This window comes from Nomascus leucogenys, chromosome 21 (genome assembly GCF_006542625.1).
Source record: "Nomascus leucogenys isolate Asia chromosome 21, Asia_NLE_v1, whole genome shotgun sequence".
In the NCBI taxonomy this organism is placed as follows: domain Eukaryota; kingdom Metazoa; phylum Chordata; class Mammalia; order Primates; family Hylobatidae; genus Nomascus; species Nomascus leucogenys.
Window position 1 is genome coordinate 12,286,802 of NC_044401.1, and position 20,532 is coordinate 12,307,333.

Sequence of the window (20,532 nt, forward strand, 5' to 3'; positions counted from 1 at the left end):
GTCCCAATTTCTAATTTTTTTTTCTGTCTTCTCTCTTTTGAAAGAAAAGTCAGATTGCTAATATTACCAGTGTCTGGAGAGCTCAACCAACTGAAGGGCCTCTGAAGAATGCCCAGGTGGGAAAGGCTTTTAAATTTGTATTTAAGGGAGAGATATTCATGTAGGACAAACCTTTAAACTTCAAGTTTTGCATTCAATGCTTTATAGGAAAAATGCTTAACTAAATCATACATATTGTTACCCTGTAATCAAGGCTCTGAAAAAACTGGGATATAATGTTAATGTATTACTAAGTGTTGAGAGTCATGTTAACAAATGCACCACTCTAGAATTTTCATGTGTCCAAATGAGTTTATTTCTTTGAAAAGAATCACAACACATTTATTCTTACAGAGTTGCCATTATTTAATTCTTTTTTTTTGAGAATTTGCCCTCAGATTCAGCTTATAACAATATTAATGCCTACAATTGAATGGGCATTTACCCTGTGCTAGGTTCAGTGCTGAATGATTATAGACATCATCTCAATAACTTTCATTTTATATCTTTTTAAGCCAAAATTTACTGCCTAGTTTATCTACCTTGTCCATCACATTTGACTTCTAATGCCCTTTTACTATTTCCACAAATTAAATTCAACCTTAAAGAGTAGATATTATTCACCATAGAAAATATTCAAATGAACTGCTATAGGCTCTGAAAGCCATAAACTCATTTAATTAGCAAATATCTGCTGAGTTCTGCCCAGTGTAAGACACTGGGTAGTCATGGTGGGAGTGTAGTCATGGTGGGAGGCAAGATATTTTACACATGATCTTTTCAAAAGGAAGTCTTCTTCTTCTTCTTCTTTTTTTTTTGAGGTGGAGTCTCGCTCTGTCACCCAGGCTGGAGTGCAGTGGCGTGATCTCAGCTCACTGCAAGCTTCAAAAGGAATTATTTTGAATAGTAGTTACATTATAGAAATCTCTCACACATTCCTTTATAATATCTTCGGCAAATGGTATACAGACTCTCTGAAAATCTTTAGTAAAAATCCTTACCTCCTAAGGCAGCCTTTCCTTAATACCATTTTTGTGTAGCTCATCCTCTTAAAGTATTTCAAGTGCATTTTCCTATAATTTTGAAATTTTTGCCCAAATCTTTTCTTGAGACTATATGAGCCAAGCTGAATCTGTTTACAACCTACAGAATTTCAGGTTTTTTGTTGATTTGAATTATGTATTTTACTTGAATGTAAAGTTTTATATATTCAGCAGATATTCAACCCTTGCTGTGTTTGAACTCCTGCATGTTATCACTTTATAATCATATCTCTTTTAACTTGGAATTCCAGAAAAACTCATTAGCTGTGCAATTTCAAGATTTAGGATTTGTCAGTTTATTGTATAGATATGTTGCATGCTCCAAAAACATACAGTCCATTGAGAAGTTGGGAGTCTGTCCAAGTGTTAGAGCAAAACATTTTAGACATTAAATACAGGGACTCACTCAGTATGCATGCGTGTTTGTGTGTGTGTGTGTGTGCATAAACATATAATATGTAAAGCTATATGAAGCAATATACACACACTTCATGTAGATATATATACACATATATGTATACATATACCAATGTAAACATAGATGTGTCTGTATATATATATATGTATAATTTTACTATGTGTCATTCAGTATGCCAGTCACAGGAGATTTGGGAATAAAACCACATATGGTTTTTGCCACCATCAAACTTACAGTCTAGTGATAGAGACAGACACCCAATAATTACAGAGACAAATGTCAACTGCTACTATGGCAGTTTTTATGATACAGTAGCATGACTGTTTATAATAAGGGTTTTTGACTCTGGTAGGACAGGAACATCTTCCCAGAAAATAGGTTAACTAGCCTTTTAGGATTGAAATGTAATTACATTGGTAAAAGGGGAGGAAAAGCACTTCTAAGCAATGGGAACAGCATTTGCTAAAGAGGGAATATGGTGAATACAAAGAACTTTAAAAAGACAAGTAATCTATGGCAGGGAAAAGAGATAGAAAGGGACTGTGGTGTGAAGGAGTAGGGCAGGTCCTATAGGCCAGTCATAAGGGGTTTTGCATTTATCCTATAAGTAATGGGAAACCATTGAAGAGTTTCAAGCAGGGAAGTGACATGACCAGAGTTTTCTTTAGTAAAGATTGCTTTGGCAGAGTATAGAAGAAAGGTTAGTAGAGAGCAGAGTTGTTGGGAAAGACAATCTCAGGGGTATAGCCTTTTAGCCTCCACTTTGCTGCATAAGAATGGACCTTGAGCCTGGGACTCTTTCTTACCAAGAGATAAAGAGCACACATGGCTTATGCTGGATTTATTGCCTTGTGTGGAAGTATCTTTCTCTGTTGCAAGCCCAGTGTATGCTCTTCTGTACTGCTTAAATGTGTGTGTCACATGAAACCTTGGTCAACCCCACTGCTATATCTGTCTTCCTTGGGGAGGGAACACAACATCTGTCTCCTGTAGCAGGAGAAGGATGCATGTAGCCAGTTGCCCAGCATTGGCTGATGGGGGAGCCTGCTGGGCATGGGGGACTGATACACACTTCTGAGGCTGATCTTGCTTTGTCTCTTCTCTATGTGAGTAAAGCATTGTTCCATCTAGTGCCTGACTGCATTGTGTTTTCTTTGGCAACTCCAAAAACCAAGATACTATGGGCAGAAGTTATGAGACTCCCCCTCTGGAACTGATAACCAGTACATGGTATTTCTGTTTCACAGATAATGCTTAACAAAAGTGAATGTGGGCAGAACAGTTAGGAGACTTGACCATGCTCTGATGGAGAGATCACAGTGGTGTAGGCTAGGATGATGGTGATGGAAGTGGTAACACTGCCCTTTCCTGGGGGCAGTCTTTATTGGATATAGAGGGTCATGTAGAGGAAAATGGCAGAATGACTACAGAATTTTGAGTTCTTTCACCAGGTTGAATGGTGATTCCATTAATTGAAATCAGGAATTGTAGAAGGTGACTGGGCTTGTGGAGAACAGCATGAGTTCAGCTTACATAATTTGAGACTTCTGAGAGGATGTGCCTAGTGAAAAGTCATATACATGAGTCTGGATTTCAGAGGTGAGGTTTAAATAGGAGACAGGGTGGAGCCAAGATGGCCGAATATGAGCAGCTCTGGCCTACAGCTCCCAGCGTGAGTGACGCAGAAGACGGGTGATTTCTGCATTTCCATCTGAGATACCGGATTCATGTCACTAGGGAATGCCAGACAGTGGGTGCAGGACAGTGGGTGCAGTGCACTGTGCAGGAGCCGAAGCAGGGCGAGGCATTGCCTCACTCGGGAAGCGCAAGGGGTCAGGGAGTTCCCTTTCCTAGTCAAAGAAAGGGGTGACAGACAGCACCTGGAAAATCGGGTCACTCCCACCCTAATACTGCGCTTTTCCAATGGGCTTAAAAAACGGCACACCAGGAGATTATATGCCGCACCTGGCTTGGAGGGTCCTACACCCACGGAGTCTCGCTGATTGCTAGCACAGCAGTCTGAGATCAAACTGCAAGGTGGCAGCAAGGCTGGGGGAGGGGTGCCCGCCATTGTCGAGACTTGATTAGGTAAACAAAACGGCCCGGAAGCTGGAACTGGGTGGAGCCCACCACAGCTCAAGGAGGCCTGCCTGCCTCTGTAGGCTCCACCTCTGGGGGCAGGGCACAGACAAACAAAAAGACAGCAGTAACCTCTGCAGACTTAAATGTCCCTGTCTGACAGCTTTGAAGAGAGTAGTGGTTCTCCCAGCACGCGGCTGGAGATCTGAGAACGGGCAGACTGCCTCCTCAAGTGGGTCCCTAACTGGGAAGCAACCCCCAGTAGGGGCAGACTGACACCTCACACGGCTGGGTTCTCCTCTGAGACAAAACTTCTGGAGGAATGATCAGGCAGAAGCATTTGCAGTTCACCAATATCTGCTGTACTACAGCCAGCGCTGTTCTGCAGTCACTGCTGCTGATACCCAGGCAAACAGGGTCTGGAGTGGACCTCTAGCAAACTCCAACACACCTGCAGCTGAGAGTCCTGTATGTTAGAAGGAAACCTAACAAACAGAAAGGACATCCACACCAAAAACCCATCTGTACGTCACCATCATCAAAGACCAAAAAACACAAAGATGGGGAAAAGACCAAAGACCATCATCAAAGACCAAAAACCATCAAAGACCATCATCAAAGACCATCATCAAAGACCAAAAAAACACAAAGATGGGGAAAAAACAGAGCGGAAAAACTGGAAACTCTAAAAAGCAGAGCGCCTCTCCTCCTCCAAAGGAACGCAGCTCCTCAACAGCAACGGAACAAAGCTGGACGGAGAATGACTTTGACGAGTTGAGAGAAGAAGGCTTCAGACGATCAAGCTACTCCAAGCTACAGGAGGAAATTCAAACCAATGGCAAAGAAATTAAAAACTTTGAAAAAAATTAAATGAATGGATATCTAGAATAACCAATGCAGAGAAGTCCTTAAAGGAGCTGATGGAGCTGAAAGTCAAGGCTTGAGAACTACTTGAAGAATGCAGAAGCCTCAGGAGCCAATGCGATCAACTGGAAGAAAGGGTATCAGTGATGGAAGACGAAATGAATGAAATGAAGTGAGAAGGGAAGTTTAGAGAAAAAAGAATAAAAAGAAACGAACAAAGCCTCCAAGAAATACGGGACTATGTGAAAAGACCAAATCTACGTCTGACTGGTGTACCTGAAAGTGACAGGGAGAATGGAACCAAGTTGGAAAACACTCTGCAGGATATTATCCAGGAGAACTTCCCCAGTCTAGCAAGGCAGGCTGACATTCAGATTCAGGAAATACAGAGGACTCCACAAAGATACTCCTTGAGACGAGCAACTCCAAGACACATAATTGTCAGATTCACCAAAGTTGAAATGAAGGAAAAAATGTTAAGGGCAGCCAGAGAGAAAGGTCGGGATACCCACAAAGGGAAGCCCATCAGACTAACAGCTGATTTCTTGGCAGAAACTCTACAAGCCAGAAGAGAGTGGGGGCCAATATTCAACATTCTTAAAGAGAAGAATTTTCAACCCAGAATTTCATATCCAGCCAAACTAAGCTTGATAAGTGAAGGAGAAATAAAATACTTTACAGACAAGCAAATGCTGAGAGATTTTGTCACCACCAGGCCTGCCCTAAAAGAGCTCCTGAAGTAAGCACTAAACATGGAAAGGAACAACTGGTACCAGCCACTGCAAAAACTTGCCGAAATGTAAAGACCATCAAGGCTAGGAAGAAACTGCATCAACTAACGAGCAAAATAACCAGCTAACATCATAATGACAGGATCAAATTCACACATAACAATATTAACTTTAAATGTAAACAGGCTAAATGCTCCAATTAAAAGACACAGACTGGCAAATTGGATAAAGAGTCAAGACCCATCAGTGTGCTGTATTCAGGAGACCCATCTCACGTGCAGAGACACACATAGGCTCAAAATAAAGGGATGGAGGAAGATCTATCAAGCAAATGGAAAACAAAAAAAGGCAGGGGTTGCAATCCTAGTCTCTGATAAAACAGACTTTAAACCAACAAAGATGAAAAGAGACAAAGAAGGCCATTACATAATGGTAAAGGGATCAATTCAACAAGAAGAGCTAACTATCCTAAATATATATGCACCCAATACAGGAGCACCCAGATTCAGAAAGCAAGTCCTTAGTGACCTACAAAGAGACTTAGACTCCCACACAATAATAATGGGAGACTTTAACACCCCACTGTCAACATTAGACAGATCAAGGAGACAGAAAGTTAACAAGGATACCCTGGAATTGAACTCAGCTCTGCACCAAGTGGACCTAATAGACATCTACAGAACTCTCCACCCCAAATCAACAGAATATACATTTTTTTCAGCACCACACCACACCTATTCCAAAATTGACCACATAGTTGGAAGTAAAGCTCTCCTCAGCAAATGTAAAAGAACAGAAATTATAACAAACTGTCTCTCAGACCACAGTGCAATCAAACTAGAACTCAGGATTAAGAAACTCACTCAAAACCGCTCTACTACATGGAAACTGAACAACCTGCTCCTGAATGACTATTGGGTACATAATGAAATGAAGGCAGAAATAAAGATGTTCTTTGAAACCAACGAGAACAAAGACACAACATACCAGAATCTCTGGGACACATTCAAAGCAGTGTGTAGAGGGAAATTTATAGCACTAAATGCCCACAAGAGAAAGCAGGAAAGATCCAAAATTGACACCCTAACATCACAATTAAAGAACTAGAAAAGCAAGAGTAAACACATTCAAAAGCTAGCAGAAGGCAAGAAATAACTAAAATCAGAGCAGAACTGAAGGAAATAGAGACACAAAAAATGCTTCAAAAAATTAATGAATCCAGGAGCTGGTTTTTTGAAAAGATCAACAAAATTGATAGACCACTAGCAAGACTAATAAAGAAGAAAAGAGAGAAGAGCCAAATAGACACAATAAAAAATGATGAGGGGGATATCACCACCGATCCCACAGAAATACAAACTACCATCAGAGAATACTACAAACACCTCTATACAAATAAACTAGAAAATCTAGAAGAAATGGATAAATTCCTCGACACATACACCCTCCCAAGACTAAACCGGGAAGAAGTTGAATCTCTGAATAGACCAGCAACAGGCTGTGAAATTATGGCAATAATCAATAGCTTACTAACCAAAAAAAGTCCAGGACCAGATGGATTCATAGCCGAATTCTACCAGAGGTACAAGGAGGAGCTGGTACCATTCCTTCTGAAACTATTCCAATCAATAGAAAAAGAGGGAATCCTCCCTAACTCATTTTATGAGGCCAGCATCATCCAGATACCAAAGTCTGGCAGAGACACAACCAAAAAAGAGAATTTGAGACCAATATCCTTGATGAACATTGATGCAAAAATCCTCAATAAAATACTGGCAAACCAAGTCCAGCAGCACATCAAAAAGCTTATCCACCATAATCAAGTGGGCTTCATCCCTGAGATGCAAGGCTGGTTCAACATATGCAAATCAATAAATGTAATCCAGCATATAAACAGAACCAAAGACAAAAACCACATGATTATCTCAATAGATGCAGAAAAGGCCTTTGACAAAATTCAACAACCCTTCATGCTAAAAACTCTCAATAAATTAGGTATTGATGGGACATATCTCAAGATAATAAGAGCTATCTATGACATACCCACAGCCAATATCATACTGAATGGGCAAAAACTGGAAGCATTCCCTTTGAAAACTGGCACAAGACAGAGATGCCCTCTCTCACCACTCCTATTCAACATAGTGTTGGAAGTTCTGGCCAGGGCAATCAGGCAGAAGAAGGAAATAAAGGGTATTCAGTTAGGAAAAGAGGAAGTCAAATTGTCCCTGTTTGCAGATGACATGATTTTATATCTAGAAAACCCCATTGTCTCAGCCCCAAATCTGCTTAAGCTGATAAGCAACTTCAGCAAAGTCTCAGGATACAAAATCAATGTACAAAAATCGCAAGCATTCTTATACACCAATAACAGACAAACAGAGAGCCAAATCATGAGTGAACTCCCATTCACAATTGCTTCAAAGAGAATAAAATATCTAGGAATCCAACTTACAAGGGATGTGAAGGACCTCTTCAAGGAGAACTACAAACCACTGCTCAATGAAATAAAAGAGGATACAAACAAATGGAAGAACATTCCATGCTCATGGGTAGGAAGAATCAATATTGTGAAAATGGCCATACTGCCCAAGGTAATTTATAGATTCAATGCCATCCCCATCAAGCTATCAATGACTTTCTTCACAAAATTGGAAAAAACTACTTTAAAGTTCATGTGGAACCAAAAAAGAGCCCACAGGGCCAAGTCAATCCTAAGCCAAAAGAACAAAGCTGGAGGCATCACGCTACCTGACTTCAAACTATACTACAAGGCTACAGTAACCAAAACAGCATGGTACTGGTACCAAAACAGAGACATAGATCAATGGAACAGAACAGAGCCCTCAGAAATAATGCTGCATATCTACAGCCATCTGATCTTTGACAAACCTGACAAAAACAAGCAATGGGGAAAGGATTCCCTATTTAATAAATGGTGCTGGGAAAACTGGCTAGCCATATGTAGAAAGCTGAAACTGGATCCCTTCCTTACATCTTATACAAAAATTAATTCAAGAGGGATTAAAGACTTACATGTTAGACCTAAAACCATAAAAACCCTAGAAGAACACCTAGGCAATACCATTCAGGACATAGGCATGGGCAAGGACTTCATGTCTAAAACACCAAAAGCAATGGCAACAAAAGCCAAAATTGACAAATGGGATCTAATCAAACTAAAGAGCTTCTGCACAGCAGAAGAAACTACCATCAGAGTGAACAGGCAACCTACAAAATGGGAGAAAGTTTTCACAACCTACTCATCTGACAAAGGGCTAATATCCAGAATCTACAATGAACTCAAACAAATTTACAAGAAAAAAACAACCCCATCAAAAAGTGGGTGAAGGACATGAACAGACACTTCTCAAAAGAAGACTTTTATGCAGCCAAAGAACACATGAAAAAATGCTCATCATCACTGGCCATCAGAGAAATGCAAATCAAAACCACAATGAGATACCATCTCACACCAGTTAGAATGGCAATCATTAAAAAGTCAGGAAACAACAGGTGCTGGAGAGGATGTGGAGAAATAGGAACACTTTTACACTGTTGGTGGGACTGTCAACTAGTTCAACCATTGTGGAAGTCAGTGTGGCGATTCCTCAGGGATCTGGAACTCGAAATACCATTTGACCCAGCCATCCCATTACTGGGTATATACCCAAAGGACTATAAATCATGCTGCTATAAAGACACATGCACACGTATGTTTACTGTGGCACTATTCACAATAGCAAAGACTTGGAACTAACCCAAATGTCCAACAATGATAGACTGGATTAAGAAAATGTGGCACATATACACCATGGAATAAAATGATGAGTTCATGTCCTTTGTAGGGACATGGATGAAACTGGAAACCATCATTCTCAGCAAACTATCGCAAGGACAAAAAACCAAACACCGCATGTTCTCACTCATAGGTGGGAATTGAACAATGAGAACACATGGACACAAGAAGGGGAACATCACACACCGGGGATTGTTGTGGGGTGTTACGGGTGAGGGGAGGGATAGCATTAGGAGATATACCTAATGCTAAGTGACGAGTTAATGGGTGCAGCGCACCAACATGGCACATGTATACGTATTTAACAAACCTGCACATTGTGCACATGTACCCTAAAATTTAAAGCATAAGAATAATAAAATTAAAAATAAAAGATACCCATCAAAAATAAATAGGAGACAGTCTTGTGAGGTATTTACATACCTAAGGATGAGTGAGGTTGCATGGGTAAGAAGAAAAGAAGGACTAGACAGAAGCTTGAGGAATTTTAGCATTTTGTGGCTAGCTCTGAGAGTATAGGTGTGCACAGAGATTGTGAAGGAATTGCCAGAGCAGTAAGAGAAGAAACCAGGAATTTATTATTTCATTAAAACCAAAATGGGGGAAAACGGTGATTTGAAGAAAGACTGTCACGAAAGCCAAATTCTGTTGAGAAGCCAACTCAACTGGCTAAAGGCCCAAAAATTGTCTGTTGACTTAATGATTTAGAGGTAAGAGGGATGATCTCAGGAATATTTTTGTTGTTGGAGTAGAAAGGGTAGAAACAGAGTATAGATTCGTACAAAAGTAATTGCTGTTTTTGCCATTAAAAGTAATGAATTTACTGCTAAGTGGAAGATGAAGAAATGGAGACAGATTGCATATCAGCTCTTAGAAAGATAAGCTAATTTCCCAGGTGTGGTGGTGGGCACCTGTAATCTCAGCTGTTCTGGAGACTCAGGTAGGATAATTGCTTGAAACTGGAAGGTGGAGATTGCAGTGAGCCGAGATCACGCCACTGCACTCCAGCCTAGGTGAAAGAGCGAAACTCCATCTCAAAAAAAAAGAAAAAGAAAAAGAAAGATAAGCTAGTTTCACTCCAGAAGACATTGTATATTTAAGAAAATCTAGAAAGCCCAATTTTCTCCTGGATAAATCAGGAGATTGTGAAATTCTTTATAAGCACTTGAAAAATGAATTTAATCAGGTTTTAAACTGTAATTGAAACAACGTTTGATTACTCGAGAATTATTTGTAGTAAATTTCTAATATCCTGTCCAATAAACACACTAGGCATTACCACTAACAGAGAAGGTGCAGGAAATATAATTAATTTTAATATTAACCTAAGCAGCATGGAATTAGGAAGGCAGATATGCTCTGAGTAAGTCTTATCAAGTGCTTATCATATACAAAAATCAGAAATTGAATTTTCGCTATATATCCTACAAAAGTCTGCAATTAAGTAGAGGCAGAATGAAGAGTGAAGGTAGTTTATTGTGTACCATTGATTGCCACTAATCCTTGTATGTTTTTTTGTTAATTCCTTGTTATAGGCTGCTTCTTGGGAAATGAAAAGGAAGCAGAATCTGAACTTTGTAGAGGAATGTAAGGTATTGATTGAAGATGAGAACAGCAAAAGTGATTCAGATATAATCCTGGTGAGATAAACTACACACTAAATGACACCTTGAGATTTTCATATTCACAAAGATTAGAGGGATCTGTTAGTGTCTCAAAGTAATGGAAACATTTAGTTGGATAACCTAGTTTTTAGATGAAGAAATAAGACTCAGAAAAGTTTAAGTTACTTGCTCAAGGCTACATAAACTAGTAGGGATACATCTGGAACTTACACATCTCCACCCCTAGTCCACGGCCCCTTTCTGTTTCAGTTATTTGGGTAAGAAAGCCTTAATATATATGTAAATATGCAAAAATATACAAAAGTTATATATATAACTTGAAGGTCATTGTGAAAACTCATTCCCAAATCCGAAGAATATGAACCTTTCTGTAATTTGTAATTTGGACTCTCACCAGAAGGTTTCATTCTGAATTGACTTAAATTAGGCAGAGAAAAGTGTATTCAAGGATTATGGGCATGCTCCCCATTTTCTCCTTTAAATAATATCTTCATATTTCTAACTTGATAGTTGATATCAAAGAGTACATATCTGGGCTCCTGTAGAATCGAGTTGCTTTGCCTTCACTGAACCAAGTGTAAAAAGCCCTTGGTGTTTAGGAAGAAATGATTCAAGGACTGACTATATGAGAAATGCTTCATCTGTGAAGCCATGGTGTTCATTATGTTATATAGTGTCCTTTCTGTTAAAAAACTCAGTAAAAGTAATTTACACATTAGAATTTAATGTCAGGGAAAAAATCTATTTATTTTCTTTTATCTGAATATAAATTTTATTACTCATTATAGTTTCATTTTACCTTGATTGCCAAGAAGCTTATAGCTAAACTTTAACCTGCATAAGAGTAACTACAGTAGCCTAGATGGTTCTATTTTTGGCATGATAAGCTAGAGTATTTAGAAAAGGACCTGGCCTCTTTGGACATGTCTTTAGGGTAAGTTCCCTCAAAATGCTATATAGAATTTTGGATTAGGTTTAAATTGCACTTGTGCCAATGAGAGACATATCATTTCTTCTGACTTTAGCTTAATTTATGATAATGTCCTTCACCAGAAAATTATTGTCACAAGGTACATGATATAAGTATAATGAAGGTTTTATTTAAAAATTTTTTCATTTTGGAAAATTTTAAACATAGTGCAACCAATTCCTGTGTGCCCATTTCCCAGCTCCAGTGGTTATCAACTCATGGCCAGCCTTGTTTCATCCATATCCCCTCCCTGCCCCCATTACTCCCAGACATCATATCATTTCATCCATAAATTGTAAGCATTTGAAGAAGCCATTTGAAGGGATGTTAAAAAGGTGTAGACATGATTTGTGAATGGGAGCAGAAATAGCCTATTAACAATAAAGAACAACTAAATGAAAAAAGTAAACACTAAAGTTATTTTCCAAAGGAAAAGGGTCAAAATTTAATCAGAGGCTAGAAAGAAAGACAAAAGTGCAACTGGTGTTGTAAATAATGCCATCTCTCTGGACCTCTTCAAAGCAAAATGTAATATAGTTGTACCTGTGAATATTACTGTTCACCACTTGCTTTTCAGAAGTTTCAAAGTCTGTGTGAGTTTTTCATGTAGCCCTTACTTTGTCACCTCTCTCAGCTTTGCACAGAGCTTTTGGCAAGTGCCTTTTCAGGAATTAGAGATGATGTTTATATTTAAAATATTGTCTTTTTAGGTAATAGTTCTCAAGGTCTTATATTACTTGTTTGTAGCTATGTGGTATGATTTATTTGTGCCTCTGTGATCCTAGCAGGATGTCTGTTTTCATACTCATGGTGTCTAATTAACTTGGATAAAAACATATTATCCAGAGATGCACATTAATTTCTGTTTGGCTGTAGTTGCAATAATTCAAGTAGGAAATAATTACTCCTCAATGCTGTCTGTCTGTACTTTCTTAAACCTAGAAATTAAAAAAAGATCATCCCATCCCCCGTGCTCCTTCCTAATTATCTTCTAATTATAGCATGTGTCTGTGTGCACGTGTGAGTGTATGTGCCCCTGTGTCTATTAAATTTCAAGAAGGAAGGCACTCAGTGCTAATGGTGGTGCAAGAGGTTGTCACTTAAGGAAGAATAATTAGCTACCACAAAAGACTCCCTCCCCTGACCCCCGAAGGTGGTATTTATTATTTTGGCAAGTTTACTGGATGTGGGACCCAGGGTCTTATTTTTAGGTATAAGAAACTAAGAAATATGGTGTATTCAGCACACCAAAGAAACTTCATCTCACAGGGATGACTTCACATTATCCAAATTCATGAAACTGTTGTATTATAGCATAATATCAGTTTAGTCATTTAAAAGATAAATACAGCTTCAGTTCAACTGGAAGGTACATATTGACTTAAGTTATGCATTCTGTCCCGTTATGCCCATCTGCATGGGCTGGCCAATTGTAATCTGACAGTTGCTGGTGAGCTAGGTGCCTGAATATTTAAAAGGCGTCCAGCTAAGACAGACTGCTGTGTCCACCTCCCCAAGAGACATGACAGAGATAATGTTACCAATGCAACTATAATACTAAAAGAGCACTGACTCAGGGAACCTTTGCCCTATGCCTGCCTGTGCTCCTATAACTACTTTTTTCATGCTTTCGGGAGAATAACTCCATTCTGATTGGCAGATTTGTTTTTGCTATGTTAATAAAATTAATAAATGTCTATCAGTCTGCCTTTTGAAAGGATTTTTTTTCATATTAAGGCACTTTATTTTTCTCTGTTCCATGTTTCAGGCAACATCTCACTCTGGTTCTTGTACTAATAGTTATGTAATTTCCAGTGAAATGGAAAAAAAAGTATTTGTTACTTTCCAGATTCATATTCAACCCTACCATTGCTGATTATTTCAGCCATCTGATCATTCATTCTCCAAAATTACCTCACTGCTGTGGCTCACTGTTATGTTTTATTTGTTTTCCTAACTTCTTCCCTCCCTACCCCCACTGAGCCCCTCAATTCTTGATTGAATGCTCTTCTTATTGTTTTTATTCTAAGGCCTGTGGTCTGTTGAAGCAATTTTTTATTTTTTAATTTTACCTTTTAAATTTTTTTGAGGCAGAGTCTCCCTGTGTTGCCCAGGCTGGAGTGCAGTGGCACAATCTCCACTCACTGTAAGCGATTCTTTTGCCTCAGCCTCCCGAGTTGCTGGAATTACATGCGCCACCACATCCAGCTAATTTTTGTATTTTTAATAGAGACAGGGTTTTTCCATCTTGGCAAGGCTGGCCCAAACTCCTGGCCTCAAGTGATCCACCCACCTTGGCCTCCCAAAGTGGTGGGATTACAGGCATGAGCCCCATGCCCAGCCTTGTTGAAGCAATTTTTAAAAACCACATTCTAATTTTTTCCTCTTTTCCCAGTGGGACAATCCTTATTTTCTGATCATTTCTAACGTCTGGCACTTTGTTCTGCACCATGCCTCCCATTTAACATGCTCCGAGTCATTCATGTGGTGTGGAGCTTCATTTGTACCATCTCTAGTTACTTCTGCTCATATTCTTTGTTGGTATTGCTTCCACAGCATTTTTTTTTTTTTTTTTTTGAGACGGAGTCTCGCTCTGTCGCCCATGCTGGAGTGCAGTGGCCCGATCTCGGCTCACTGCAAGCTCTGCCTCCTGGGTTCACGCCATTCTCCTGCCTCAGCCTCCTGAGTAGCTGGGATTACAGGTGCCCGCCACCATGCCTGGCTAATTTTTTGTATTTTTAGTAGACACGGTGTTTCTCCATGTTAGCCAAAATGGTCTCCATCTCAACTCATGATCCACCCACCTCGGCCTCCCAGAGTGCTGGGATTACAGGTGTGAGCCACCACGCCCGGCCGCAGAGGGATCTGTTTCATTTTCCCAATCTATAGACGTTTTTAAGCATGTGATGGTCAGAACACCGCTGACAAAAGTATTTCAAGAGTTTGGCAATGAAACCTTGTATTTATTATGAAACATGTGTCCTCTGGTGTCTAGAACAGAGCACTTTCTGAGGCTCAAGAAAGATACATAGCAATGAGTGGATGGAACCATCTTCCTGTCTCAGAACTGAGCCAAGTCATTTACCAGTTGTATCTGGTCAGCTCTTCGGGGAAGCTTTCACAAGAGGCAGATTCCAGCTTAGAAAAAACATCAGTGCACTCTGAATCCCTAAGATTATTAACAGGGCCTTCATGGTATGTTATAAAAACTGGAGAACATCTAGAAGAGCTGATGAGTTGCTACCGTGTCTAGGTTTATGTTTTATGGTGGCCAAAAACAAATGAAAAACAACTATAAGTACTGTGTTTGGTGTCAGTACTACATGATAGCGAATCATAACAATGAGACTGAAAAGGTGACAAAGTAACCTAAAAGCAGTTAAAAAAGAAAAACAAAAACTTGCAAAATTAGTCCCTAAATCAACTGCATTCACCCTAGATACGCATCAATTTTCTGACTCCCAACAGAATGCCTTTTTAAAATAGAAAACTACACTGGTAGTGAGAGGTGACAGCATGCTGGCAGTCCTCACAGCCCTCGCTCGCTCTTGGCACCTCCTCTGCCTGGGCTGCCACTTTGGCGGCACTTGAGGAGCCCTTCAGCCCACCGCTGCACTGTGGGAGCCCCTTTCTGGGCTGGCCATGGCGGAAGCCGGCTTCCTCAGCTTGCAGGGAGTGTGGAGGGAGAGGCGCGAGCGGGAACCGGGACTGCGCGCAGTGCTTGTGGGCCAGCTGGAGTTCCGGGTGGGCGTGGGCTTGGCGGGTCCCTCACTCAGAGCAGCCTGCAGGCCCTGCCGGCCCCGGGCAATGAGGGGTTTAGCACCCGGGCCAGCGGCTGTAGAGGGTGTACTGGGTTCCCCAGCAGTGCCAGCCCACCGGCGCTTTGCTCGATTTCCCACCGGGCCTTAGCTGCTTTCCCACGGACCTGCAGCCCACCATGCCTGAGCCTCCCACCCCCTCCATGGGCTCCTGTGCGGCCCGAGCCTCCCGGACGAGCACCACCCCCTGCTCCATGGCGCCCAGTCCCATTGACCACCCAAGGGCTGAGGAGTGCGAGTGCATGGCACGGGACTGGCAGGCAGCTCCACCTGCAGCCCCAGTGCAGGATCCACTGGGTGAAGCCAGCTGGGCTCCTGAGTCTGGTGGAGATGTGGAGAACCTTTATGTCTGGCTCAGGGATTGTAAATACACCAATCAGCACCCTGTGTCTGGCTCAGGGTCTGTGAATGTACCAATCGACACTGTATCTAGCTGCTCTGGTGGGGCCTTGGAGAACCTTTGTGTCTAGCTCAAGGATTGTAAACACACCAATCAGCACCCTGTGTCTAGCTCAGGGTTTGTGAGTGCACCAGTTGACACTCTGTATCTAGCTGCTCTGGTGGGGCCTTGGAGAACCTTTGTGTCGATACTCTGTATCTAACTGATCTGATGGGGACGTGGAGAACTTTTATGTCTAGCTCAGAGATGGTAAACGCACCAATCAGCGCCCTGTCAGAACAGACCACTTGGCTCTACCAATCAGCAGGACGTGGGTGGGGCCAGATAAGAGAATAAAAACAGGCTGCCCGAGCCAGCAGCGGCAACCCACTCGGGTCCCCTTCCACACTGTGGAAGCTTTGTTCTTTCACTCTTTGCAATAAATCTTGCTACTGCTCACTCTTTGGGTCCACACTGCTTTTATGAGCTGTAACACTCACTGCGAAGGTCTGCAGCTTCACTCCTGAGCCAGTGAGACCATGAACCCACCAGAAGGAAGAAACTCCGAACGCATCCGAACATCAGAAGGAACAAAATCCGAACACACCGCCTTTAGAACTGTAACACCGTGAGGGTCCGCAGCTTCATTCTTGAAGTCAGTGAGACCAAGAACCCACCAATTCCAGACACAGTAGTACAATAACATAATTTAAGATTACTGAAATTGCCTTAATTTCAAAAGCAGGTGATTTCTCATCAGCTTTGATGATGCTACCATTCCTGGTTGATGATGCTACCATTACCTCTTTGTGAATCTGTATAATGCTGTGATCATTGCTAATACTACTAGACATTTCACGGGAAGCCCTCTTACAAGATGCAAACCAGAGCTGCCCTAAGGGCTTTGAAGGAAAGATCATCTATACTCATCCTCCACAGGATTGTTCGTCAGTTCTCCAGCAAACATACAGAGGGACACAAAAACAGTGTGTGATATAGTCCCTGACCTAAGGAAAAACGTCGTGGATGACTTATAAGGAATCTAAATATTCAAGTGCTAAAGTCTGAACTACCAGCAACCACGAGCCAATTAATCAAAACAAATTTATTGAACAATACTATGTTAGAGATTTTTGAGGGACACGAAAAAAGTCAAGTGTCTGATTGTTGTGCTGAAGGAACAAAAAAATTGGAAGATAGTTTTACAACACCATGAGGTAGTATTATGTTATGGAAAGGATACAGGCTCTACACTCTAACAGGCTGACCCAGGCTCAAATTCAGACCTCCATGAGATTTGTCAGTTGTGTCAAATTTTGATATTCTGTTTTCTTGTATATAAAATGAGAGTAATAATGCCATCTATTCTCAAGGTTGTTATGAGAACTATATTCGTGATAGAATGAAAATAATTATTTGCATTATAAAAAGTATTTTTTAAAGCCACCTTCTGTAATTCTAAAGAAGACAAATTTAGCCTTTATTGGGTGAGCTAGGAGAATGAAAATTGACAAAGTAAAATTTCTTTGTGGAAAAAAAGAGAGAGCTAAAGAGTGAACTTATGTGGAAGATAGAAGGGAAGAGAGGCACTGCCAAAAGTGAAAATACCGGGAGCTGCAGAACTGGAGAAGCTGCAGGTGTGCAGAGAGAGATGAGGCAGTTAGCAGATGAAGAAGTTAAAGTTATTTAGTTGACACAATTTTTTGCTACACGTAATCATTTCCTCCATTTTCCAATATAATCTTTAGTAAAATCTGTAAATTTATCAAAGCTTTATAGACTTGGATTTGTTTTTGGGAGATGGAGCCACGTTTTGAATTTTGCTTAGAAGGATCAAGGTAAGAATCCAAGGCTGCTGTAGGGTCCAGTCTTATCTGGGTCATATAGGTAAAATGCTTGACTATTGATAACAGTAGTAAGAGTAAATAAACTGTATGCAACTTACTGTTAATAGTTATTCAGAGGAAGGAAGAATATGTGCTGGAGTAATAACAAAAAAGATGTTTTGGAAAGAGTAGGAGGTATACTTGTCTTTAAAAGTTGTGGATACAACTTTTAAGAAAGGAAGAGAAGAGAGAAGCCATTCCAGGTAGAACATTTACATGGCAGAGATGTGGAAGCAAGAGTGTATATGGTAATTTTAGGGAACTCTGAAGAGAACATTTTGATTATAACAAGAGATATTTGTTAAGAAATACTAAAATTGTGTCTGGATAACTTAGAATCACATTGAAAAGGGCTTTGAAAGACAGATAAAGAGTTTGTGCTTGAGATAGTAAGCATGCAGGGCCTAGGGATGGTTTTAAGAAGGAACATTTAATCATGGATATTTTGTTTAAAAAAATTAATCAGATTGGGATAATGGCTTGGACTGTAAAAAGGAGAAACTAAAGACCAATAAAAACAAGTGGGATGGATGCTTCCTGAAAATCATAGTGTAGAAAGACAAGAAAAACTTAAGAAATTTTAAAAGAAAGGTAGTACAGCTTGGTAAGAAATATGGAAAACTAAATAATGAAAGTAGCTCTGAGATGGCAATCTGGAACAAAAATGGTACTGTGAATAGAATGAAGAGCATTGACAGGGGAATCTGACCAAGTGGTCAAGGATAGGACTGAGGATTTGAAGTTTCAGCAAGACATTCACGTGTGTCATGAGATCAGTTGGAAATAACTGGAGCAAAGGTGAAAAGTTAGGGTTGATGATGCCGATGAAGCCATTGTTTGCATAAACTGTGACAGTTTAACTCCAGGAATTTTAATAGGTTCCTTGAGAAGTTGAGATTAGACAGAAAAAGGATAAACTACCCAGAGAGAGTTGAGACACAGAAGGCTATAAAGATCAAGAGAAGAAAGAATTCCAAGAAACATCTTCATGCTTCCTTAACCCAATAAATGATACTACCATTCACTGCTACTCTGGCCAAAACCTGGGAATCATCTTGAATTTCTCTCCTTCTTTCTCATCCTGTGCTCAACCCATCAGCCAATCTTCCTGAATCAACCTTTAAACATAGAACGTATTCTACCACCTCCATAGCTACCACCTTGGCCAACACACTGACATCTCTTACCTAGACTACAACAGTAATCCTATAAATCATCTTACTGTTTCTCTTGGCCTCCACAGTCTAAAAATCTGAGTATGTCATCCAGAATATGTCATATTATGTCATTCTCCTACTCAGAACACTTCCATGGTTGCTGCTCATACTTAGAACAAAACTCAGTGACCTTGCTGTGGCCCTCAAGGCCCTAAATGTCCTGGCCTGATGTCTTCTGAGGCTACAGACCCCACTGCTCATTCCTTCTCTTAGTCTACTGTAGCCACCCTGACCATGGTTGGCCTCCAGTACCCTAAGGAATATTAAATAAATAAAAGTGTAAATATGTAATATAATATCAGGTCATATAAATTCTGTGAAGAAAAATAATAATACAGGTGAGAGAGAGAGAAAGAGAGAAACATAAACCTAAGCCTTTTCCTTTGTCGTTCATCTACCTGGACTCCACTACCCACACCACCCCCATCACCACTGTCAGCAGCACACATGTATTTTCATGACTTGATTTTTTTTTACTTTCTTTTATTCTGTGAATATCTTGAGCATCAGTTACTGTCCTAAACAATGGGGATCCGGCAGGGGTAAAAACAGACAATCCTCCCTGCCTTTGTGGAGCTTCCATTCTAGTGGGGGGATCATTCAATAGACAGGATGAACAAGTAAATATGGTGCGTGGTAGATAATGACAAGTATTAGGGAGAAAAAGCATGGGAAGGGAATAGGAAGTATCTGTGCTGCATGTGGTGAACAGGAGTTGCAATTTTAGGTAGAGTGACCACAGATGGCCCCACTGAGCGGATGCTTAGGAAAGACTAGGAAAAAGCTGGGGGAACAAACAAGTCTATAAAACAACAAGCCAAAGACGTGAGAGGAGTGTGCCTGGCATATTTGTAAAAGAGCTGCTGGAGAGCCAAATGGAGATGTGAGATGACGACAGAGAGGTGAGGGGGTCAGATTATGCAGGAACTTACATCACTCTGTCTCACCTGTGTTATTTTTCTTCACAGAACTTCCATTACCTGACAGCATATTTCATATTTATATTTTTATTTATTGAATGTAGAAAATATGTTCCATAAAGGCAGGTATATTAGTCCATTTTCATACTGCTATGAAGAAATACCTGAGACTGGATAATTTATAAAGAAAAAAAAGAGGTCCCACATGGCTGGGGAGGCCTCACAATCATGGTGGAAGGCAGAAGAGCAAAGGCGTGTCTTACATGGCAGCAGGCAAGAGAGCGTGTGTAGGGGAACTGCCCTTTATAAAACCATCAAATCTCATGAGACTTACTATCACAAGAACAGCCAGGAAAAATCTGCCCCCATGTTTCAATTACCTCCCACCAGGTGCCTCCCATGACAGGTGGGGATTATGGGAGCTACAATTCAAGATGAGATTTGGGTGAGGACACAGCCAAACCATATCAGCAGGACTTTGAACTTTTCACCTTAGCGGTATCTGGCCCACACTAGAAACCTAATGTTAGTGAATAAATTACTGAGTGAAGGGGAGGGCCTGGAACATAATGTTAACTGTGGATGAGTGCAAACAGAAGGGGTCTTTGAAGTTAGCAGAAAGGTATTTACTGGTCTTATAGTCCTTATGGCTCCTTCATAATAATAAGTGCTTGAAGTAGGCATGGAGGGGTAAAGGAGTAGAAGTAAATAAATCAGATAAAGTGGTATCACTCAGTTAAGTTT

The 20,532-nt window shown here is 40.5% G+C and overlaps 1 protein-coding gene across 1 annotated transcript in view; it reads left to right on the top strand.

Annotated features, from left to right (window-relative positions):
• The window catches only part of MORC1 (MORC family CW-type zinc finger 1), a 172,717-nt gene that overhangs the window by 121,242 nt on the left and 30,943 nt on the right, over positions 1–20,532 (top strand). The window contains exons 20-21 of the mRNA XM_003261783.3: positions 45–116; positions 10,509–10,613. Coding sequence (XP_003261831.2) covers positions 45–116; positions 10,509–10,613 — 177 coding nt within the window. The remainder of the gene's footprint in view (positions 1–44; positions 117–10,508; positions 10,614–20,532) is intronic.